The following is a 26260-nucleotide window of genomic DNA, read 5'->3' on the forward strand; positions in this document are numbered from 1 at the left end:
CATAGTTTCAGTGTTTCTCTTGTGAACAGGAACACGTAATGTTATTGAATATTATCTGGTAAGAGTTTACCCATTTCTTTCTGTATCCCTCAAATTGGCCATCACCCTGCTTGCAATTTAAAAACATGGTAAACTTCTGTGTTGTTTGCCAGCTGTGAAGTTGTGCTCGGTGCTACGTTATTCATGTGTAACCAAAAAAAAAGGTCATAATTGACCTTTGGAAGCTCACACTATTTCCAATTGGAGAAGCAATTGTTTTCCATTAGCCGATAATGTATTGGAATAATACATTAACGGGAATATTTTCATGCACGAACATTGAAGATGGGTATTTGGTATGCATGCTAAGATCAGGGGCTTGTGTTCATGCTCTGTGTACTGATTCAAAACAATAGCCTGTAGCTGCTAATCTTCTTCGTCCCTTGAATAAGAGTTACCTGCTTCCACTTTATTTTTTTTAGTAGGTTCTAAGGTAGCTGATGAGCCCAATGTGAGAACTGCAGATTATTCTACAGATATGTTAAACCTGGCCAATAATTAATCAGTATATTTCTCTGAACTGTCCTGGCCACTTGGTAGCCTTTTATGTCTTTCAAGTTAGATTTTCTTTTATTTTGTAATTTTGTGACACTTTAGTCCAATTGAGGTAAATTTTATTTTACCTTTCTAAATTGAGCAAATTGAATAACAAATCCAATAGTTGCCTTGAGATTGGAATGCCAAAACATATCTGGGTCAAATTAAATAACTTGCATCTTTTTGTTTAGGAAGAGCCCAAGAAGGTACGCTTTGATTATGATTTATTCTTGCATCTTGAGGGGCACCCACCTGTAAATCATCTCCGTTGCGAAAAGCTCACCTTCAACAATCCAACAGAGGAATTCCGTCGAAAATTGCTGAAAGCAGGAGGGGTAGGTTCTTTAATTTATTATTTGTGAGGCTGGGAGGTTGGTTGTAGTTGTAAATAGAAACATACAATTCTCTGACAGTTAATGGTGTAGACTTTGTAGTCAACAGCAAAGAGACTGCTTGCTGCTGTACCCGGGGGGAGCGGGGAGAAAACAGTTGCAGACTGTGAATTCAGTAGTGATCTATCCTAACCTTCACTGATGGTGAGAATGGAGTTTGGCAGAACATTTGTATCCAGCAACGGCAAAATCATCAACTAATCTGAGTAATCAAGCTGATCCTCACAGAGAGCAAGCCAGGAGTTGGGCAGCACAATTTTTAAACTTTAAATAGAATATGCAGTAAGGATTAGAATTTTCATTGGAGATTATGATAGCTGAAATATCAAATATTTTAAAGAAAAAATTGAAATATAGAATCATGAAATATGAAGGAGTAAGAACAGGACTCCCTATACAGAATTTGTTTCCTCCTGGTCCAAAGTAGTTGAGCAGCAATCATCACTGAGCAGCCTCAAAACGCAGTTATACAATGCAGGGAAGTGTAAGCTTTTCAGTACTTATTAATAACAACATTGTAATAAATACAGAGTCTTTCCAGAAATGAATGATCTAGCAATGATCCAAGTGAAAACTTTAGCACAGTACAACAAGAGGGGTATTGGGACACCACTGGCTGGTTTAACTGGCTTATACACACTTACTTGAAGTTGTTAAGTTTCATAGTGTGAAGGGAGTGACTGCTGGCCATTTCACTGCTGTTCCAACTGCAAAATCTGGTCCATTGCAATCAATTTTGAAGTGCGCAGCATTAGCCTCTGACAGACGTTGTCCGAATCAAGGTGGACTTTAACTTGCTTGCTTGGGTTCTGTTCATTCACACAATGAATGTGGAGGAACATCAGGAGTAGTTCCGTTTCATTCAGCTGCAGTAGTTGCATTGCAAAAGAGTTGCTTTTTCTTGCGTTGATCTGTAGTGCATATACAGAAACACATCTGTTACGAAAGTCTTCTTGTATACCAGAGTTTTAGTTTATTAGCTTTTCCCATGATATTTGCACCAAATTGTGTGAAATTTCCCTTAAAATCATGTCTGCTGGGGCTCTGAAAATCAAACTGTTATGCAAATCTATCCCAGGATTGCGCAAGGATCGCATTGTGCACAAGGAGGAAAGGGGAATTGAATATGCGCCGTCATTTTCCCTCCATCATTACCATTGTTCAACAATGCCTCTGAATTCTGCTGCTCTTCTGGTCGGTCTCTGTGTATATCTGAATAATCTTCAGCTAACCGTGCTGTTCATCAGTCACCCATGTCCTTGCTGACTCCTGATCAGCATTTAACTAGAACCTGTTGATGGTCAGCATCATCTTTGAGGCTCCCTAAGTTACGTCCACATTCAGGGTTTTCCCCTTTCCCTACTGTTGAACATCCTTTTGTTTACTGGGGTCCCATATTCTGAAATTCATTCCTTAAGGTATAAATAAAGCGATTTAAAACTTATTACAATAAAGCAGGGTCTTTAATCAAGACTTGTGGAGGTGAAATGGGAAAATGAAATGTAGCAGCCAGGTCCAACAAACTGAAATAATGAAATTTGGCTTTTGTCTATCCTAGTTTTAAAAGCACAAGATGATATTGGTATTTTTTTTAAAAACTGGACAATGTTGATTCTCATAAAACTGACTGTTCCTTCCAGTAGAAATATAAGCATCTTTAAGATTGAGCTTTATTCTGCCTTGATCTCACATGCTTTTCATTATTGTTTACGGTGAGGGGCAAATCTGCCATGCAATCAGGATTGTGCGTTGGGATTTCTCAGACTCCTGTGATATGGAGTTGGATGCAATGTTAGTTCTCTGAAATTGGGAAGAACCCTTTCAGGTATCTTACAAAAACAAGCCATGTCATTTCATGGAGAAACCTCTGTTTATTACAGATGCAGTTCTGGCGAATGTTGCTGCCTGGCTAAACACTGACTGAGGTAGTTTAATTTTGAGATTTTGCAGTTCATACATTAAATCCACAATTATAATTTTATTTCAAGATTAATTACTAGTAAGAATAATCAAGATTTCAGGGAACTCGCCTGGTAAACTACGTGTCTGCATAAACTAGACAAACAGCATGATCGCGGTATAGAAACGCCTAAATAAAAGGGAGCAGGATTATTTAATGAAAGTGTAGAAATAAAACAAAAATGAATACTTTAATGGTTAGAAAAGCAGTAGAAGCATTGGAGAGCAGCAAAACATTACGAGTAGCACCAATCAAAGGGCTGTGCCAGCTCATGAAAAATCATGCAAGCTGCAACATGTTGCCCTGTACTTTTTGGGCTACAGTGATCCAGCTCAGACATGAGGGGCTTGTGCCGGGTAGACACTGCTAAAGCTCACATCAGATATGTCTGTGAACTATAAAAGATCCATCTCAGCCCTTTTCCACTTCCCACTTCTGACTCTGGTGCTCTTTAGATTAAGATAGTTTGAGTGCTTGTCTAGATACTACTCAGCAAGATAGTTTCTACTTGTACCTTTCTTGAAGTGATTTGTTCCAGCTGCTGCTACTGCCTTTCTGAATAGAAAGCAAAAAATCCCCTTACCACATCTCTAGACAATCATTTAAAAACTATGCTACTGACCCATTCCCTCCCAGTGCCCAGTTATTAGCCTCCACTAAATAAAATGTGTTCTTCCCATTCACTCCACTTGGGCTTTTTATATACATCTTGACTAAATCTTGTTCCAAATCAACTTGGCCAATCTTTCCTCGACTGAAATCCACCAGACCTGCAGGCAATGTCCTTTTGAGCACTCACCTGTGCCTTCTCTAAATCAACAAATCCTGTTGTTTACTGCCAAGAATTGTATACATTTTCGAGCTGAATGTTACTTTCAAAGTTGAATACTTTCAAGTTCTTAAATACAGACTGATGTTCAAGGTTTTACTTTTAACGCACACTTACATGGGTTGAGAGTGCCTGAAGCAAACTTCGCTTCCCAAAGGAGTAGCTTCAGGAACTGGGTCTTGGACCACCTTTACTAGGAAGATATCAATTAGCTGGAGTTCAAACTCCCATTCCTTTCCTTAGCACTTTTTTTTTGATGTTTCACATTCTCAGTCGGAGTAGGAAATGCTTGGCCTTGGAAAGAGAAATCTTTTGGCCACTTTTGAAATATTGATAATAACCATGATGGGATGAGTTACTCTAGTGGTGGTCTTAGTGTTGAGCTAACTGTTGCCAATTTTCTTTCTTTTGATAATTGAGATTTAAACCTTGAGTTTCCGCTGCTTAACCTTTTTAAGGGGCTAATTGGAATATGCTAAGTTTAGTATTTTCTGTTTCTGCATTAATTTGTTTTAAAATGTAGGGTTTTTTTTTAAGATGTTAAAATGAGCTTGGTCACTATAGATGCAGCCTACATGTTACATTGGCTTCTACTGTCAAGCTGCTTTATCCTGGGAGCTTCTTGCTTCCTGCAGATTGGTGCATAAGGGAGAGCCATCCATCATAATAAATGGGGCAAAGGAGGTGGGAATGAAGGGCTTGTTCCAAGACCACCCTAATGAAATCCCACCAGGTCATGTTATATGCAACTCCTGTAAAGCTTGGGAGCCAGGTGTGAAGTGTGTAAGACAAATATTGGATGAGGAGGTTGGATCCTTTGCCACCTAATCTTGAGTACGTTGCATCCTTTTACACTATAATGCTTAGGTGTGGAAATCTGGAAAAGGTTGTCAAGCACATTTCAAGCAGTTAATGGTCATCCTGCATTGGCTTAGCCCAACTCCGATACTGTGGTGAAGACCTTACTAACATCATTGAAGGTTTTCATTGCAGTTTGGTACTTTTCACAATTTTGCTTATGAGACCTGTTATGGAAACACATGCCAGTATTTTGGGGGAAATTACTTATTTGAGTTGTCTCATTTGTGGAGCAGAAAACTTTAATGGCCACATCTTTGAGTTTAGTATTTTTACCTATATGAAGTAGGAAACGAGTTGTGTATGATTAGGAAAGTTTTTCTTTTCCCAAGCAAAATATCTGCGTTTGTGTCATTTTTGAGTTGTTCAATTTGCTAAGCTACCCTGAATTGGATCTTCTTTATTTAATCTATTAAAATACATTTTTCCCTTTAAATGCTGTCATACCACAATTAACTACATTTAAGATATTTGCAGTTTACTGATCTATGAACTATTCTATATTTATGCTTTAAAGTTGTTGAACAAAACTAGTACCCTGGAAAAAAAAACATTATCTTAAATAGTCAGCTTGCCTCTTTGTACCCTTCAGGTTTAAATGAACTGCATCTCTTTTTACAATTTGGCTTTTAAATGAAGTATTCCATTAAAAAAAATAGTTCTCTATTTTCAGCTCTTTAACAATCCATTATCATGATGTTATTATAGTCTTTGATTTTTTTTTATTAGAAATCCTAGCACAGTGCAACAACTGTGTTCCACGTGTGTGGTCTCATGGCTGGTGGTTTATTACCAGAAGGATACTATTCAGGGGTATCATCCAGATTTAAAAGCTTTAGGATTTTGGATAAAGTGATGGGGGCTGGTACTGAGAAGGCAAAATTTTTCCACAGACTATTTGCACAGATGTGAAGAGTGCTCAGTTTTATTGAAAGTGATAGAGGTTTAGAATAAAATTACGTAGAATTATAAAACATACTTGTCAGTTTAAGCTGCAAAATGTTTAATATTTTAATATACTTCAGAAATATCCATCATAGACGTTAATCTCAGTTGAGCTTTTCCCTGCAGTTTTTTTGAAGTTGCAGACCTGATATTGAAGCGCCAGTCAATTTTCTTCCCCATTTTCTTTAGTAATTTTGTTAACCATTTGACATGATTACAGTCCAACTGTTGTATTTTAATACTATCTCTTGCAATGCTACCCAATGTTGGTTAAGTATATAGGGCATTATAATTGTATAGGAGTTGGTCACTTTCCACAACGTTACTCAAAGGGATGTTTACTCCTGCCATATTTCTCTTTTACCCCCTTACCCGTACCTGTCCTTAACACTGAGTTCTAAAAAGTATCTTCCAGTAACTTGACCTTGTGAACATTTATTCTTATTTTTTAAAATGTGTGTGTCATATTATCCCCCCTCTTCCTTGCATTAATTCCTGGATGAATAAGAATATAGCAAGACTATATTTGCTTGTATCGTGGGATGAAAATCTAATTATGATTCTCTTGCTGCATCCTCATTGCTTGGCATATTTAGCTTTTAAAGCTTTGGTTGAAGAAGATGACTGTGTTTCTGATTTCTTTCCACCTTGTAGGATCCAAATAAGAGCAGCTCTAACAGTTTCTCGAAGTCCCACAAATCCATGAAAGAGCATAGAGACAAAGCATCTAAAGACTCAAAGGAGCACAAAGGTGCCTTCAAAGAACTTTCCAGGGAACACAGTAAAACTTCCAAAGAGTCCTCAAAGAAACCCAAAGAAAACAAGCCACTAAAAGATGAGAAAACTGTTCCTAAAATGGCATTTAAGGAACCAAAACCAATGTCAAAAGAGCCAAAATCATTGGAAAGCAGCATGGTAAGTGGAAATGGAGGCAATCAGCAGGATGTTAAACCTCTGAAGAGGTCTGCTCATATAGACACTGATGAACTCGCAGCAAAGAAGAAGAAGAAAAGCAGCTCTGACTTTTTGTTTAGAAGTTTTCCCAGTACTTCTCCACAGCCACTTTCTTCTGAAAAGAAGCTCAATAAGGACCGACCTCAAGCTAAGACAACGAAAATCAAAATGGAAAGTGAAGTGATAGAGAAAAATAAGGCGAGTTTATCACCGTCTGAAGATATTGTAGATCCAAATGACAATGGAGTAGATGATGTTATGTCTTCTAAATCTGAGGTGAGTATAATTTGTGTGGGGGCAACCTATTTCTAAATATAAATTTAGTATCTCAATGTGATCAGCCAAGAACATTACATTCTGCGAAGCCAAAGCTATTTAAAGATATAGTAATTTTGAAAAAAAAACCATTGAAATTGTTGAAATCGATGCAATATGAAATATTGATTATCCTGAAATTTTAATGGAAGTGATTTGAAATTTCAGGGAGGGGAGGAAGAGGGGGAAGGACATATATAGTTCGTCCTTTGGTCAGTGACCAGAGGAGGGAGTTGCCAACAAGGTCTTTACTTGTTGCTTGATCCTCAGAAGATGGTGAGCAGCCTTCCTGTCCTGAAGTAATGAATCTGCATCCACAGTGCTTTTGAGCACAATGTTCCTTAATTTTAGACCAGCAGTGACAAAAGTATCAATGTAGTCCTGACACAAGGAAATCTGCAGATGCTGGAAATTCAAACAACACACACAAAATGCTGGTGGAACACAGCAGGCCAGGCAGCATCTATAAGGAGAAGCACTGTCGACGTTTCGGGCCGAGACCCTTCGTCATGTCCTGATGAAGGGTCTCGGCCCGAAACGTCGACAGTGCTTCTCCTTATAGATGCTGCCTGGCTTGCTGTGTTCCACCAGCATTTTGTGAATGTAGTCCTGAGTTGAGATTGAGATGTCTGAAAATCTGGCAGATAATGTATCCCATGCACCTACAGTCCTTTTAGGCAATGAAGCACATGTGTTTGGGAGGAGTAATGAAGGTACATCTAAGTTGTAGTAGTATTCAGTTGTGTACACTCATGACACTGGTGGTGGATGAGGTGCCAGTTGAGCTGGCAGCTTTGCTGTGGATCCAGTTAAGGTTGGGTGTTGGAATTGCACTGACCCCAGCGAATGGTGAGCCTTGGCGGGGAAGCATGAAACCCTGAAGTTTTTGGAGTGCAGCCATTTTTTCAAAAACAGGATTTTTTAAGTGCATGTTAGTGTGAGGAATTAATTGCATAATTGATGTAATGCATTATCTTTATTAAATTGCTGTTACTTGTGTTCTGAATATAATTGTTCAACGATTTGTCCGATGCATCACATTCAATTGAAATGATGGGCAGCTTTAGATAAAAGCTGTAAGATGGAGCAAATAGGTGACTGAATGTTGGCATGAACAGCCATAATTCAGTAGGGAGACTGTTACACACCAAGATAATGTGAGACCACACTTTGATGTTTGGAAAAAATCGTACTGACTTCATTATAAATCCCAGCCTACAGATCATGTTTGCATTCCCATGATGGAATTGTACCAGCTTGGTATTCTGCCAAGAAAGCTGTGTTTTCTACAAGTGCCCAGAGCTAAATCTAAGAAGTATTAAATGCTTCAAAGTAGTATGCTGCGTGACTCCACAATGTTTCTGAATATCGACCTTGACATGGATACCTTTGTGATAAACGGACAAATTCCAGTGCCTTTAGTCTCAGGCCCTTTTACTTGAGTCTTTACGACTCATTTCTGTAGCATTCATCATTGACTAAATGAAATCATGCCTGGATAAAGTCATTGGGTGAAGTATTCCATCTGTTCAGTAACTAACTACAAATTCCCATTAAATTAATTCTGGAACATGGTGTTCTTTTGCTGACTCAAGATTTAACCCAGAAGTGTAAGAATGAATTGTAAAAGAGGAGCGTAATGTTTTGGGCAATGGAATGGTTAACTGATTAAGATGGCCTATGGTTTGAGTTTTAAGTGTCCCATTCCCAACTTTCCCACAAAATTAGGCATTTCATAGGGTGGGAAGGTAGATACAGGGTTAACTTGTCAAATATGTGAACCAGAAACATGATTAGTGATGAATGAGCCAACTTGCAGTTTAATGCGGTGTGTCTGAATAACCTGCTCCAGAGAGCCGGTTTCATGATCTTTAAAAGGGGCTTTATTCCTCGGATCTTGGCAGCCATTTCAATTTATTGCTGGCTCCTTTACCTTTGGCTTGGGAAATCTACTTGGCAAATGGGCTGGGAGTGGTTGATGTGGCATTTAGTGCCTTTTAGAGAAACTCTTCTAACAAAGAGGGCTTATAGGTAAGCCTAGTAATTTCTAAGGTAGGGACATGTTTGGCACAACTTTGTGGGCCACAGGGCCCGTGTTGTTCTGTAGGTTTTCTATGTTTCTAACAAAGAAGAACATTCAGCCAACATTGCTCCGTATCAGTGAACCTGAGCATACCTAGCTGTGGTCTCTGTTCCAGTCCTTGGTGCCTGATTTCTGGTTGCTGTTGGTATTTTCCCTCGTGTTGCTGTTCCCATATCCTCTGCCTAGTCTGATGATTCTGTCTGATGTTCAGCCAGGCTCTGACAGCTCAGCTGCTGGGAAAGAGGTCAGCATAAATCATGAGGAAATCTGCATTTCTGTCCATTAACATTTATTTAAAGCTTTCTAAATTACTGGTGGTACTACTTCCCCCCCCCCCTCAATTACAGACACTTCTCCTAAAATATTAGAGGTGGGGTTGTCTAAGCCTAATATCAGATGAATATAACAAAACTGGTCCCACGCAAAACTTTTATTCTTGGGCTTCAACTTGAATCAGTTGTTTCCCTTCAGAGACTGACTTGAAACAATGCACTTGTCTCTGATGGGCTTGCTATGAAACAGCAGTCATCTAAGTGTTTTGAGATCCCGCAGGCTTTGTATGCAGTTTGTGCTTGTGTTTGAAGCTCTAACCTGAGAGTGAGACACAGTAGTTAGTTTTCAACACAGGGCCCTGTTGAGTGAAGAGATGGTTTTCCAAGTAGTTAGTATTTGTAGTCTCTGTAAATGATAGCCACTCTTAATGAGTAATAGGCTAAAGCAGTGGAACAGCGTGCAGTCAAGTGAAGTAGAAATGCAGTTGAATTACAGAAAATATCGATGATATTTGAAGGTCCCTGTAAAACTATAACTGCAAAATTTGTTTCTGAATGATTAAATAATTCTAAAGCATGCAGGGTTGGCAAGACATTTTGAGTTTAAATTGACATGAACAGCCAACTCCTTTTTCTTGGGAAATTTGATGTATTTGTGTGGATATTCTGCAGCTTTACTCACACCCCAAGCTCTTCAGATTTTTGTTGCTTTCATGCAATCTACAAAGCTCTTCCATTTGATAGACCAAAAGGGCTTAAGAAAAAAACATTTTTAAAAGGTTGTTGAAATTAGTTGTACCGTAGTTATCTCTGTTGGTTTATCATCTGTTTATCATCTGATCAATGGGTTTATCATCTGTTTCCCACCCCAATACCCCTCACCTGATTTTAGTTATAAAACTGCAGACCTATTGAGCTGCATTCTGAATTGAAATAAGGTCAAATCATTTTACTTTTCCACATCAGTTAGAGATGAAGTTTGTGGTTGATTCCTTCTCCTCTTTTTTTTTGGGAACTGTGGCAAGAAAATCCTAAAAAGATATAGAGGAAAATAAATGTCAGTAGATACAAAGCAAGAAGATATTTATATCTTTTTCTGGTGAACTTTTAATCCAAAAGCACCATCCTGCTTTTGCTTACTGTGGAAGACCTTTCTTAATTCTTAACTGATAGTTGCTAATGCCAAACATTACTGATGTGCTGATCTTTTTTAGCAAATATACAGTAGAGATCCATATGTGTTACTTCTGAAAATTCAAAGACAACTGGTGGAAGATGAGAGAATGTTAAATTGGTCTTGGTTAAATAATTGATAATATATAGCAGTAGAATTGTCAATGAGTATTTTGACTCTTTACTGTGAGAAGGGAATTTAATGTGGTTGCATGTCCCTTGTTGACATTTCCCCTTTGGCCACAATAATAAATGTGTTTTTTTTTTAAAATGAGAAATTCAAATTGACCATGAGTTGTATTCACTTGAGAATCTATTGCAAATTGGAAATATTTGGACATCCAATTTGGGATTAGTAGGCTCTAAATGCAATGTAAAGATTGTTCAACCTTTTTAGTAATAACTGTAGAATTTTGAACTGGCTTTGTTCAAATGGTATCATTTTCTGGTCTTCCTCTCTTGGTCCTCCATTTGCACAGTCTACAACAGAAAAATGAGCCAAGCTTCTGTCAGATTAATAGTCTTATCTGATAATTCATTGTTGTGACACTCTGAACATTCTATTAGTTTTATAGTTGTAGAAATTTGCCTTTGGGTTTATTTGAGCAGTGAGTGAAAACAGGGGCAGCAATGGTTGCATATAATGTGAATTACTGATTTTTCTAGATGAAAGAAGCAGGAAAACTGTTATATGGTTTCATAGTTGTACCTATTTTTTTAGTTTTATTATTGAACCTCTATGATGTTTTCCATTGGAATAATATGATGTTTTCCATTGGAATAAAACATACTCGGATTCCTAAATTTATGAATTTAATGCTTTAGTACTTACATAGTTTAATCGTAGACCATATAGCTAGTGACTAACATAGTCAGCTGATATTTTCCCCCCAACATAATTAGAAGAACATTTCATGAAACAAAGGTGAAGCAGTTGAATGATTTGCTAAAACTGCTGTAACCTTTCTGTAGCTAGAATAGTGAGTGGTGTTAAAGTAATCCTCATTAGTAGGATCATAGAACAGCAAGATCCAAATGAAATGTATTCATTTTGTTCCCAAGTGACTTCTGCCTCTGAAATGCACCTCCAAAATTATAGGAAGCTATTGAATTAGTTTTGATTTTTAATTAAACAATTATTTTTATTGTTTTCAGTGTTTTAAGTACTGTTTAGAAATTGAACCATACACGTGTGTAGGGAGACGGGAAGTATTACATGAATAGGAAATCTGATTAGACAGACTAATGATTTTTTCTCTTTTGAAACTCACTCAGTTTTGATTCTGTGAAGTCTGTTTTTGTGTTAAATCTTCTATTTTTTTTATAAGGTGTATGCACATTCTCCCCATGACCAAGCAAGGTTCCACTGAGTTCTGTGGAATTTTTCTACATTCTGAAGATGTACGAGTTTGGGTTAGTGAATTGTGGGTGTACAGGCCAACAATTCAGGCTACTCCTAGCACGATCCTCGCTGATTTGATGCAAATGACGCATTTCACTGTATATTGTGCCAAATTAAGTTAATCTGATCTCTATCTTCTCCTCTAGTCACCAATTAACATCATGCTTAGTTTTATTACTGTAGTTTAGTGTGTGTGCATGCGCACATTGGGGTACAATGTTATTTGAGAGTCTGGTTTAGAACTATTAAGTGAACGATTTTAGCTGTTCAGAATCATTTGCATTCAAGTAAGAATAAATCATTTTGGCTTGCACCTGCACATTATTGAATTAACTGCAATTCAAACTAGTTAACGTGAATGTGGACAGTGAACAATTTTTAAAATACCAGTCCCTGTAAAAGAACTTTTTGGTTTGCTATCATATCTACAGTATGAATATTGAATCATTACATTTGTAAATGGAAACCATATTGATGCACCATCAATAACTCACACTGAGACGTAAGGCGAGATATCGGCTTTTATTGACTGGAAGAAGGAACCAGGAGTGAGTGTCCATCATACTATGTCCTGGAGACTGAGGCCGAGCGTCAGGCCTCAGATCGCCTTTATACAGGGGCCTGTGGGAGGAGCCACAGGAGCATTCAGCAGGGGGCGTGTCCAGACAGGCACATAGTTCACCACACATATGCTTCAAGTCTCCATTGGTGCTGAACTAAGCAGTCATCCATTCCATTCCCCAGCTCTTTCCCAGTAATTCTGTAACATTTTTCTTGCAAGCTATCCAGGCCCATTTGGTAATGATGTCTGTCTACTATGACCACACATTCTGGCAATGAATTCCAGATTGTGACTACTTGCTTCTGGTTATCCCTCCTTGCTAATTAATTTAAATCAATCACTTCCAGTTTTTCATCTCGCTGCCAATTTACTTTGGCTAGGCTTTCATGAATTTGAATTGCCATCAAATCAAAAGTGAATTAGTGCTGGAAATCCACAATTCAGAATCTACTCTGCGATTGGGCGGCACTTCAGTATTATTTTTCTCTCCCTGAAAGGATGCATACATGACCTCCTGAAAATTTTCAGCAATTTGCTTATCTTCCAGACTAGTCCTGCTTAAGTTGAGATAGTTGGAAGATTTTGATTGGGCCAGTAACACCATGGCAATCTTTGAATGCTAGTTGTACATTTGTGATCCAACTGTGTTAAAGAAAGGGGGGTATTTATAAATCAACTGGTGAACCATTCTCACAACTGGTGAACTAACTTGAAAGTGAATTACAATATTCCAGAATCCATCGAGGTTCATTCCGTAGTTTATTTCAGATATAAGCAAATTTAAATCTAACAAGGTGTTTCTGGTGCATGCTCTCTATTTCCTTCTTTTTAATGGAGCAACAAATGTGTATGCTCATGAATATTGTCCATTTTTTCACACATTTTATTTGTATTCTGAAGAGAATTATGTTCACTTTTGTATTGGCATTAAATGAGACCATTCAGTCTCTTTCGAGCCTCATACATATGAACACGTTGTACTGGCACGTTAATGTTTTCTCAGTAACAGGGATTAGAAACTCAACATTTGAGGCAATTTTTGTCCTCTGACTCTGTATAGCTTTCATTTTTTTCATCAGGGAGATGTACTGAATTTTAAACCAAACTCTTGGAGATATTTTTTCGTACATGAAATAGTTTGTTAGAAGTTTTCATACAAATGACTTAATTCCTAGCTATTTAGCTAGCAGAGATATATGGTCTCCACATATGAAAGCAAATTCAAGTCTATTGCAAACAACTACTTTTTTTTAAAAGTAAGAACAAATTAAGAATCTGAGTTTTGTTATGTGGGATAACTCCAAAATTAGAAGGAATGTAAGAGATCAGAGAAAATGAGGAAATGTGATTTTAAAAAAAAAAGTAGGCTTGGGTTTTAAACTACTGCATGATCGAGGCAAAGTAGCAAGAGAGTTTCTCAAGTTTTGAGATCCTGAAAAAGCCAAAAGTTGAAGAGGCATTGCCTTATTTAAGATTGTTAAGTGAAGGAGGACTGGAGCTTAAAGAAATGGAAAAAAAAAGTCTTGTGGGCGCTGCACATGGTCGTACAAGGTGGAAGACAAAATAGTTAGCTATGTGAGTGCAAGGAACTGATTTCCAGATACCAGATCTTTTCAGTAGAGCAGTCTAGGTGGAAAAAGGTAATTCCAGTGGCCATTCCTGAGTTTGAAAATAGCTCCAAAGCCACAACTGTACATTAAAAAATTGCATTGGTGCCTAGGTTTTGAAATTGAAAACAAAAGCTCAACCACAACTTGCATATCTGTCTTCATTGAGAAGTTGTATTTTCTCTCTGCTCTACTTTTAAGGTCTATAGATTCAAAATCAATGTTACATTTCCCACGAGGCAAAAGAAAACAATTGACTAAATATTTTGAAGTTTTGTTTGGGAGCTACAACATATCATGAGCTTTTTAAGTACCATTCAGAACAGTATAAGGACTTTGTTTTAATACAAAAATACCAGTGATTACTTTTGTGAGTTCGTTGAAGTTGTCAAAGCATTGGCTTAGCTCCTCCCTGATCTTCACCTCATTACTCTGGGGGCCAGAAAGCATAGCAATTGCAACTAAATTCACAGAGAAAAGACACTATCATGGGTTTAGTTGATCTGTCCTTTAACTTGGCAAGTGATCTGATGTTTACCTCCATTTTACCTGAGTAAGCTGTTTCAATGTGCCCTTGTGCATATTGTCAATTTTTCAGTTGTTACACTCCCTGATCCTTGGGCTTAGTGGAAAAAGTAACCCAGATAGACTATAAAATCAAGTGTAGTGATGGAGGCTGGGGGTGTGGTGTGTGTAATGTGTGAGGGAACTGTTCTTTTAATATTCTGCCAATTTTATTAACTACCTTGATGAGGAAGTGGTTGGAGCAGTTTAGCGGTCTCTTTTTCCCCTTCCTTACCACAGCCTCTGATCTCCTAATAGAGAGTCTCTTTGTACAGAAGAATTGTTTTTAATATTGTGTGCTTTGATTTTTTTTTGCCTTGACTACTAGTATGAAATAATTCTTCCATCCATTGTAATTTATCAATGTGTGGATCATGGAAGGATTTTGTAGCTCAACAGTACAATCAAAAACAGAAATGTTTTCTTAATTGTAATACTTTAATATATTCAACTCAATCTTGTAATATTAAAACTGCAGGGTAAGGAATATTTATTTAAGTTTAAATTTGGATGTCACTGGATATGAAAATGTTAACTATCAGTTTTTAAATGTTTTGTGGAGTTACACAAATGCTAAAACTGGTTATATTTTAATGTCCTTGTTTGCATTGTAATTTTCTATTTTTTTATTTGAGCTTGAACATTCGGACAAGATAAATTGGCAAAGGCATTCTACCTCGTGGCATTTTTACCAAAGAATATAAATATTTTTCAAATTATAATGCCTTGAAGAATTGATTCCATTACTTGAAATCCCAAAGCTAACATGTAAACCATTTGGATTTACTGTTTTGATGGTTAACACATGCTAAATTTAGTGCTTCAGCTTTGCAGTTCTGAATAATAAGAGCATCTGACTTGTTATTAAACGTTGCTCTGCTCACAATCCCTTGGTTAAGAAGTTAAAATTCAGCTAGATCTTGACCAATGCAAACTCTACTTGAACCCAAAGTTGAGGATGTTTTTTTTAATGCCCCTGTGCTATTGGGTGCAAGTCTGCCAGCCAGTTACTAAATGAAATTACTGACGCTTTGTTAAGAACAGCCCAGCTCAGTCCGTGGTTTGAGATCCTGATGCACAAAATTAAGTGGTTCCGTCGAGTTCTGACCTGATATAAGGGTGGAAAAAGAAATACAACATGACAGTAATTGATTAATGGCAAAGTGGTTGGTTAGGAATGAATATCTTCTGATACTTGAAGTTTGTGAATATGAAGTATTTTATGCAAATTGATGTAAATACTCAATTGCATAAACTTGTTGAATTATGTAAAGTACTTTGAAACATATCCACTACATTTTGGCTTTCTGAAATGTTATTCACCTTTTGATTACTCTGTAGAAGCAATCAGAATAAGACAGTGTTTTAATATATCTTTCAAGACTTGTCCAACCAATTTTGTTGATATTTTGTCCTATCAATTGCTGCAAAAGCCTACATCATCATCAATTCAAAATTGTGTAGTTTGCTTGTTGATAGATTATAGAACTGAAGTGGTTACTTAACCAAGCTTTGTGTATCTTAAAATGAGGGACGGGGAGAAATCAACTGGTCTTGAGGTGTGTTGTGTGAATAATGCTATTTAGGATAGTAAGCTTTGTGTGGCAGAATTGTTTTAAATTGTATTAAAATCCTCAATTTTTAATGTCTTGCTATATTAAAATATAGTTTGTCTTGCTATCTTTATAGTTGTGTAGGTATTCCTAAACACAATTGATTAAAGGCAATACTTATGTTTGAACTAATTTTCTTTTGCTTACCTGTAAATACATAGTTTGCAGCTAATTGATCAATGTGACAACTTGGACTTTATGTGGCATGTTAATTTGACAAGGGTTAACTGTATGATGATATTGAAACATAGCTAATATCTGCATACCCTTGTGGTATGTGTTCAGTGGTTGTGTGTAGTGGCAGATGTGCTGACAGACTCCGAGGCAGAGTTAGCAATATAGGCTGAGTATGATGTCCTGCGTCTATGGACTGTCACTCTTTACCAATAACTAGAGAATACGAGGCTGTCTATTTTTTTGTTTTACTGTTCCCAATTTGTTCAATTTGAGGTATGCAATGGGATCAGTCGCATCTTGTAACTGGAACCATACCTAAAGAAGTAATTCTCTGGACCAATCCAAAATCAGATAAGAATTCAAGTATTTAGAAACAAAATAGTACTAGTTGGAACTGTAGTCTTTTCCTCAGAATAACTTACTGTTGCTAACAATGTTTTGTGGAAATAAGTTTTTTTTTGTAATGATGAATGATGCTTGCGTTCTCACTGACATCAAACAGTGTCCTGCAGGTGCAAGCTTTTATGATCCAGTTAGCCATTAATGTGCCTTTTGTTGGCAGGAAACTTGCATGGCCACCAAAGAGTATCATGTTTATTGCACCCCTTTTGTTTTCCTTTTGTTTATTTCAGGAAATTGATAATTGCAGTTTCTAATTATTTCCTGTTTATATTCCTGCTGACATGAGCAATCTCTGTTGCAAATGGGGGTGATAATTTTGAAGTCTAGTTCGCCCCAAATACGTACTTTAAATATAACTAGGTGAAGTCTTAACTAGATTTAAGAATGACTTCCCTTACAAAATCAGAATTCTTACCCATTAAAGATAAACTGGAAGAGTCTCCACATGAGACAGTGACAGTTTTATTGGTCGCTACTTTGGAGATTTATTGTTTTATGGCACGAGTAGAATAATAGTGTAGTCTGTGTGAAAACCAAAGTGTTGGCTTATCCTTTTCTTTTCCACACTCCCTTCCTCGAATCTAGACCCCTTAGGCACTAGGAGCAAAACCTTTTTTTTGATAGCTTTATTGATCCCTTATTTCTTTTTAAAAGCAATTCATCTGGTTCTGGTAACTTGATTGAAGCTTTCCTCCTCCTCCTTCCTCCTCAATACTTTATGTAATGCATTATGAAAATGGGCTAAAAAAAACGTTTTCAGGTGACTAAAAAAATCACCGTGGAGTAAGCTTCTACCCTGCCTAATGGAACTGGGCAAGAAGTGAAATGTTTGTTGTGATGAGGTCTGCTGGAAGAACGATACTTAAAATGTCCACACCTTTTAATTATATTGCCTTAAGTGAGAGGAGGCAAACTATGTTAATATCTTGCATGTGAAACAACTTTTCTCCCAAGTTTGGGAGGGTTATTCCTACAGTACAGTACATATTGATGAGTTGACTTGGCAAAGATTTCAGAATAAGCTTTCACCTGTTCCTCGGTCGTTGTGAGGCTGATGAGGTCATACTCTCGATGGTGTTTTTTTTTAATTTGCATAATTCAGCCACAAAGTTAATTTGTAAAAATAAAGGGATATGCTTTCTATTTAATATGAAAGATTTTTACTGGTGTTTGTTTTTTCTGAGTGTCGTAACTTTCTTACATGGTCCCTTGAAGTCAACAATGATTCCAGGTGAATTGTGGCCAAAATTTGTGCATGACTTACTTTAATTCAGAGTAGTCATGGTTACCAACTGGATTGACAGAGTGAGGCCTGGATCCAGTGGCAAGATGGTTCAAGGTAGCTGAGGACCAGATTCTGTTGAATAAATGGACGAACAGATAACTGCTTTCACTGCATCTCATGAGGAATCGCACTAGTCAGAGATGCCACCTCACTGACGGTTCATTGGCTGCTACATTTCTTAACTTGTAACAGCTTGCAGAGCAAGCTCTCAAAGTGATTATATCCTGGTAATTGTTAATATTTTATATCTGTCATGTAACAATTGAAGAGTACACGAATCAATACTTTATATTCATTGTTTTTGGTTCTCACTCATTGGATTGATAACATATAGGATTGCGAATAGATTGCAATTTTTTTTAAATTTAGCAAACGCTGGAGTGAATCTTAGATTTTGTGTAGTGGATCAAAATCATTGGGAAGGAAGTGTCTGAATCTTTAAAGTTGGTTTGCAAGTCCAGTGAATTTGGTGGTTTTCTGTATGGAATTCACATTTCAGGTGGCTAGACATTTGCCTTTACAAGTTTCATAACTGTTCTGATATTTTTACAAATACAAGGGGTGACTGATAAGTTCGTGGCCTAAGGTAGAAGGAGATGAGTTATTAACTCAAACTTTCTGCATTATCACTGAGTTGAACTGCACATGCACGTAACGAGAGCTGTATAATTCATCTCCTTCTACCATAGGCCACAAACTTATCAATCATCTGTATGCTCCATGACCGCTGGACTAAGTGTGTAAATGTAGGAGGGGAGTATGTTGAAAAACAAATGTGCTAGGTTTTCTAAAACTGACTCCTTCTACCTTAGGCCATGAACTTATCAATCACCCCTTGTACTTCCAAACACTTAGTTAACTTTGAAATACTACAATATAATTTAAAACTCTTTAAAAAATGGCATATTTCTAAACTCCTTTAAGTTGTCAACCGCAGCTCCATATGAGCAATTCAAAGTTAATTTATTATCAGAGTCACTTTTTATTGTCATTTTGACGATAACTGCTGGTACAGTACATAGTAAAAACGAGACAATGTTTTTCAGGACCATGGTGTTACATGAAACACTGCAAAAACTAGACTGAACTACGTAAAAAAAAAACACAGAAAAAATCTACACCAGACTACAGACCTACCCAGGACTGCATAAAGTGCACAAAACAGTGCAGGCATTACAATAAATAATAAACAATCCATTTGGGCAGTGCATACATGTCACCATATACAAACCTGAGATTTGTTCTCTTGTGGGCATATTCAGTAAGTAACAGGACCATAATAGCATCAATAAAAGACCGCACCCAGCAGGGCGGATGAAAAGCCAATGTGCAGGCGATGACAAACTGTGCAAATACAAATGAAAAAGAATAAATAAGCAATGACTATTGAGAACATGAGATGAAGGGACCTTGAAAGAGAGTCCAGTGGTTGTGGGAACAGTTCATTGCTGGAGTGAGTGAAGTTATATCCTCTGTTTCAAGAGCCTAATGGTTGAGGGATAATAACTGTCCCTGATCCTGGTGGCGAGAGTCCCGAGGCTCCTGTACCACCTGCAGCAACACACACAAAATGCTGGAGGAACTCAGCAGGTCAGGCAGCATCTATGGAAATGAATAAACAGTTGACGTTTTGGTCCTAGACCCTTCTTTTAAGACTGGAAATGAAGGGGGAAGATGCTGGAATAAAAAAGGAGGGGGGAGGGAGAATAGCTAGAAGGTGATGGGTGAAGCCAGTTGTGTAGGAAGAGGCTGAAGAGGAAGGAATCTGATAGGAGAATGGACCATAGGGAAAAGGGGGGGGGGGGATGCAAGGTGATAGGCAGGTGAGAAGAGGTAAGAGATCAGAGTGTGGAACAGAAGAGGAGGGAAAATGATTTACCAGAAGGAGAAATTGATATTCATGCCATCAGACTGGAGGCTGCTCAGACACTGAAGGTGGCTTCATCTTGACGCAAGAGGTGGCCTTAGACCAATATATCAGAATGGAAGTGGGAATCGGAATTACAATGTTTGGCTCCAGGAAGTTCTGCTTTTGGTGGATGGAGCGAAAGTGCTGAATGAAGCGATTTCCCCCCAGCTTAATGGCTGCCTTCATTATGGCGGCGGCAGCAGCAGGGAGAGACGTGAGTGTGGTGGGGGTGCTGTCCTGGACACCGCTCAGTGGTGGGGAGACTTTACCTGTGATGGACTAAGGCGTATCTACTACTTTTTGTAGGATTTTCAGTTCAGGGGCATTGGTATTCCCATATCAAGCTGTGTTGCAACCAGTCAAGGTACTCTCCTCCGTGCATCTATGGAAGTTTGTCAGAGGTTTAGATGTCTTGCCAACTCTTCACTATTTTCCAAGGAAGCAGAGGTGTTGGCGTGTTTTCTTTGTAATTGCACTTGTACGCTGGGTCCAGGACAGATCATCTGAAATAACAGCAAGGAATTTAAAGTTGCTGACCTTTAATCCCCCAGCAAGGACTGGCTGCTGGACCTCTGGTTTCTTCCTCCCAAAGTCAACAATCAGCTCATTGGCTATTCATCACCAAGTGATACATTAAAATAAATCACCTCTAACCTATTTACAACATTGATCTTCCTTTTTGTGTTGTATAATTGTTTTTTTTCCTCATTTGAGGGATCCCTCACTCATATCCTTTCTCTAATAGGTTGCCCAGCAATATAGACAGTATTAGAGTATTAAGTCAAGCACTGAGCAGAACAAATTTTCAATCATTCATTTGAGTGAAACTTTTATAAAGGCTTGGAACTCTGGGACTCTATTAGTTTTAAATTATTTCTTTGATTAGTTTTCTCATGAAACCCTGAATTCTAAATGTCTTTTGCATCAATCATCAAACTTTTAAAGATGGTAGTTGGCAAGGCAATTTTTTTGATTCCTCATTGCCTAGCATATCTTTTGGTGTATCAATTTATAATTCTGCAATGTAACTTACAAATATTCTTAAGTGTGTTATGTCTGTGGTGCTTTTAGCTTGTTCTTCTCTTCTCCTGGAATAAGTACATTCTGAATACCCTAACTTGTGTAATATCTGACCAGTTTGAACTTCCTGATTTTAAGCTGAAGGGGGAAATCTTCATACATGATGAAAATTCCACACTGTTTCCATTGCAAGTATTATTCTACTTTGCCTGTTCCCTGAAGTATTTCATAACGCTTATTATTTGTTCATTAGTTTTTGTTTTAAGCTTTTTCTTTCTTCTTGGTTCCTGTCTCTTGCACTGAGTTGATAGGCTGTGCACTGGACACATGAGTAGTTCAAAATATTCCATCATCTAAAATATGCTGGCAAGATTTACTTTTTACACTAAAAAATTATGAGCACAATTAAAATTGTTTTTATTGTGTGATACTTTATCCACCTCTGCTTTTTAGTTGGTGCCCAGATCTCCCAATCTACAGTCAGAAGCACAGTGAATTGTGATTCATTGAGCCATCAGTTAGCTGGGGCAGCAGCTTATTTGGGACAACTCTTAAAGAACAAGAGATAATCGAGAAAAAAGCCAGGATTCCCACTAGTTGTGACAGGAGATATTGCCAGTTTCTAAATGTCAGCTGAGTGCACTTGCATGGCCATTAGCCACTACACCCATGCTTTCAGCAAACAGTTTTTAAATGGCATAAGTTGCATGTGTTTGTTTTCAAAAAGCAGTGATTTTTGGTGCTGATAGTTGGAGAGAAATAAGCAGCAAGACAGTTCAGAACTGTTTGCTCACTGCAGTTTAAAACATTCAGACCTGGAGAAGCCAGAAATAGCTGGGAGTGAAAATTGAACTACTTCAAGTTAGGAACTACAAAGAATTTGAAGGTATCAACAATCATCTTGAATGTTACAATGAAGCTGAAGATTTGAAGGATGCAATCATCAACAACATTGTATGAAGGCAGTCCATTATCTGCACTGGGTTCCTGTGGTGATTTTATTCATTTACAGTCAAAAGAATGCAGCAGTGTTTACTGGATGAATTCCTCCATTCTTAACTGTTAAGAATTACTACGGTTTAATAGTACTGTAGAAGTATTGGTAGTGTTCCAATTTGTTCCATAATACATTTAAATACATAATTTGTTACTTAGTGAGCCTTTTTAATACCTTTAACTATTTCCATGAAACTTAAGTTAATTGGGGCAGCTACTTAATTGGGCCAAAGTGTATTGGTTCTGATGTGTCCCAATTAACCAGAATCCACTGTATTGAATGAACCTATCAAAGTCCGTCTTGGGCTTGCAGATATGAAGTTTCCATTGAAGTATATACTCAATGACATCACTATGCAAAGGTGGTTTAAGCAATTGTTGTCAGTAGGTGTGGGTCAGTTGCTAGTAAGGGCAAGTGATTTGTACTTTGATTCACCTGTGAACTGATGATTTTGCAGAGCAGAGTTTCATCAATAAGGTTTTGTGTTTTTAAATAGATTGTGGAGTAGAAATAGATGTAGCGCCTGAGCAAAAATTTGTGCGTGTGGCAACAATTCTAACTTTGCAAGAAAATATCGATCAGCTCTGCGAGATAATATTGATTAGCTCTGGGAAGAGGAATGTTATGAATGCTGTCACTTCCTAAGAGTGGCAAAAAAAGGTGAATAGGTTGGTAAGGAAGGTGCAGAGCATGCTTGCTTTCATTGGTCAAGGCACTGAATATAAAAATAGTGAAATCATGTTGCAGCTATATAAAACTTTGGTTAAGCAACAACTGAGTATTGTGCTTGTGTTGATTGTCTTTCAACAGGAAGGATGTGGAGGCTTTAGAGGCAGTAGAGCAAAGACTCACCAAGATGTTACCTTGATTAGGAAGCATTAGCTTTAAGAGGAGGTTGGACAACTTTTGTAATTTTTGCTGAAGGGTCAGGGGATTGTGGGGGATGGGGGCGGGTGAGACTTGATCGCAGTGTATAAAATTGAGAGGGATTGACAGAGTGGTCTTTTTCCCAGGATGGAAATTTCAAAAATTAGTGGGAGCAGGTTTAAGATGTGAGGGAAGTGTAGAGGAGTTGTATGAAGCAAGCTTTTATTTTGAAACCAGAGAGGTAGGTGCCAACACCATTACCAGGGGAAGTAGCAGAAGCAATCTGATAGCAATGTTTGAGGCATTTAAACAAGATCAATCCGGGAATAGAGAGATATGGACCTTGTGGGCAATTGGTGTCGATTGGCACCATGGTTGGTACAAACATTACAGGCCAAATGATGTACTCGGAGCATTGTTAGAGTATTTCCCTTGAATCAATTATTCAGAGGCCTATGAGCCAAAATAATTTACCCTCTACCCGATTTGTTCATTTTGTTTTGTGTAGTTTGATAGATGAGTTGGGAAAAATAACAGGACTTGAAATTGCTAAAAACCCATTTTTCCCCCCTCAATCTGAGCAAAACTGATGTTTCTCAGAACCTCACTCTTTTTGTTTGCTTAGAAACATTAAAATTGAATGGGAATGGATCAGATATTCTTGATAACTACTTCAGTTATGATGAGACAATTGCATCTAAAAATAATTTTTGGTGTGTATGTTGAAATTGGTTTGGGTTATTTTCCAATTTCCTTACTGTTTAGGCTGTGTTCACTAATATTTTGTCTACCAATGTAGAAGTACTTCAAACACCACCTGTGCGAATGTGCACAGTAACCCTGTGATCTCTGTTGTGGAGTTTGATGCCCAAACAGCCTTCAAGAGGATGAAGCCTTGCCCACAATGGCATACCTGGCCAAGGTCCGAAAACCTGTGCTGACCAACTGACTGGGGTATTCAAGGACATCTTCAGCATCTCGTTGCTGTGGTCTGTTTCAAAAGGGCAGCAGTCATAAAGGTGCCTGAGAGGAGCAGCATGAGCTGCCTGGATGACTGTCACCTAGTTACAGTCACATTCAAGAGGCTAATCGTGGCCAGCATTAACTGTTGCCTGAGCAAGGACTTGGACCCACTGCAGCAGGTCTACAGCAAACAGGATCCCACTGGCTCTTCATACTTTGGAGCACCTTCACAACTGCAAGCCATACATCAAGACTACTATTTACCAATTACAGTTTCAAAACCTGGATCCCTACGACTCTGCAGCTGGATCCTCAGCTTCCCTATTGGAACGTCACAGCCAGTGCAGATCAGTAATAATACCTTCCTCTCACCGACAAACAACACAGGCGAACCTCCAGGGTGTGCTCTACTCTCTTTACACTTACGACTGTGTGGCTAAGAACAGTTCAAATATGATCTAGAAATTCACCTATGATACCACTGTTGGTAGACTCTCTGATGGTGTCGAGGAGGCTTACAGGAGTGAGATAGATCAGTTGGATAAGTGCTGTTGCAATAACCTGGCATTCAATGTCAGCAAATCAAGGAACTGATTGGGGACTTTAGCAAAGGTAAGTAGGGAAAAGACACGCCAGTCCTCGATAAGGGGTCAGAGTGGAAAGAGTGTGTAACTTCAAGTTCCTGGGTGTCAATATCTCAGAGGATGTAAGCTGGGCCCAGCATATTGATGCAATCACAAAGAAGGCATATCAGTAAATCTACTTTATTAGGCATTTGAGGAGATTTGATACATCACCAAAGGCTCTTTCAAATTTCTATGGATGGTGGAGAACATTCTGACTGACTGGTTGGAGATTTTTCAGCTCAGTATGGAATTTCCATGCATGAAGACCACAAGAGGCTGCAGATAGCCATAGACTCAGTCAATTCTATCACAGGCACAACTCTCTTCACTATCGAGGACATCTTTAGGAGGTGGTGTGTCAAGAAAGTGGCATCCATTATTAAGGATTCTGTCCTGGATGTGCCCTCTTCTTGTTACTACCATTTGGTCAGGCGTTCAGGAACATAAATACCAACACTTATCAATTTAAGAGCATCATCTTCCCATCTGTTATCAGATTTCTGAACAATCCTTAAACACCACCCTATTGTTCCTTTTTGCACTGTTGTTTTTGTAATTTATAGATTTTTGCACCTTTTGGAGTGTACTGCTACCACAAAACAACAAATTTCATGCCATTTGTCATAATAAATTTGATGTGAAGAAAAATAGTTTGTCGAGGAATACATTTTAGTTAAAGCTACATTGATACTTGAGTACTGAGCTAATTCTTAAACATCTGGGAAGTCTTGATCCATTAGAGAGTATGTCCTATGTATATAGGTGCTGCCTGGCCTGCTGTGTTCCACCAACATTTTGTGTGTGATGTGGCTAGTGAAGTAGTTCTTTTCCCAGAGTGAATGTAGTATACTTAATCAGTCTTGTTATTTATTCTGTTGTCATATTCTGTATAACTTGTGTCAATTATTATTGAATAAAACTAATTTTCGTTTATTTGTGTGCTCCCTCTTGTCTTACATGGCTGACTGCCAATATTTCTTAACATCCTTTTCCACCCCCACATACTGACAGTACAGGCAGCCAAAGATGTCATTTTCCCCAGTACCTCTTTACCAACTACCTTCTTATGTTTTTTCTCGGCTGAGCAGCTTTCATCTACTTGTTACAGTAGGAGAGGAAACACTTTCCATCTTTGTCTGAGATGACTGTTAATTTGGCCTTTGTGTCTTGTGAAATGGATTGATGCAAGGAAGTTATTCAGCTCGAACGGCAAGTTTAGAATGACTGGGTAATATTGTATCTTTATTCAGGTAGCTGCCTTAAAAACACATTACTCCATATATCAGAATCATCCTTATCAAGCTCCTCTGAACAAAGTTCTAATATTTGATGAGCAGAAAATGGCTTAATGTAATTTTGTTCATAACTTCTCTGGCTTGAGCATGGCACATTTACTGGTGATGGTACTTGGTGTATCATAATACATGATTTTTATTTTTCAATTATTATATCAATTCTTTTCAGTATAAAGCTTTCAAATACTTTGGCCGATACAATATTACTTAAAATGTGCACTTAATTGAACCTTGTTTTCAGGATTCTTGGTGCACAAATGTGTTTTCTTTAAATGCAACCATCCTTACTTGTTTTTAAAAAAACAAGTGAGTGTCCGGAAGAGAGATAAGTGTTGGGTTCTGTTTTTATGAGTTCCTTAGTGGTGTGTGGCTAGCCAGAGCATGTTAGGGGATTGTGATTTATTGAAGACTCTTGAGCATGTGTTTACTGTCAGCTAGACACCCAGACAGACAACCAGGCTGTAAATTGCATTAACAAAAAACTTCAAAGTACATCTCATTCTCCCCAGAAACCTATAGACTTAACTACGGTTTACCACCCTAGTTGGTCTTTTAGTAGCATTCTCCATCCGTTCACAATGGGCAGAGCTGGGTAATGGCCTACTTTATCACCA

At 38.0% G+C, this 26260-nt stretch overlaps 1 protein-coding gene across 4 annotated transcripts in view; it reads left to right on the plus strand.

Annotated features, from left to right (window-relative positions):
- Nucleotides 1-26260, plus strand: part of mllt3 (MLLT3 super elongation complex subunit) — a 117640-nt gene that overhangs the window by 60793 nt on the left and 30587 nt on the right. For all 4 annotated transcript variants that reach the window (XM_059970011.1, XM_059970012.1, XM_059970013.1 and 1 more), the window contains 2 exons: nt 768-911; nt 6215-6790. In XM_059970011.1, the coding sequence (XP_059825994.1) occupies nt 768-911; nt 6215-6790 (720 nt within the window). The remainder of the gene's footprint in view (nt 1-767; nt 912-6214; nt 6791-26260) is intronic.

This window comes from Hypanus sabinus, chromosome 5, assembly GCF_030144855.1.
Source record: "Hypanus sabinus isolate sHypSab1 chromosome 5, sHypSab1.hap1, whole genome shotgun sequence".
Taxonomy (NCBI): domain Eukaryota; kingdom Metazoa; phylum Chordata; class Chondrichthyes; order Myliobatiformes; family Dasyatidae; genus Hypanus; species Hypanus sabinus.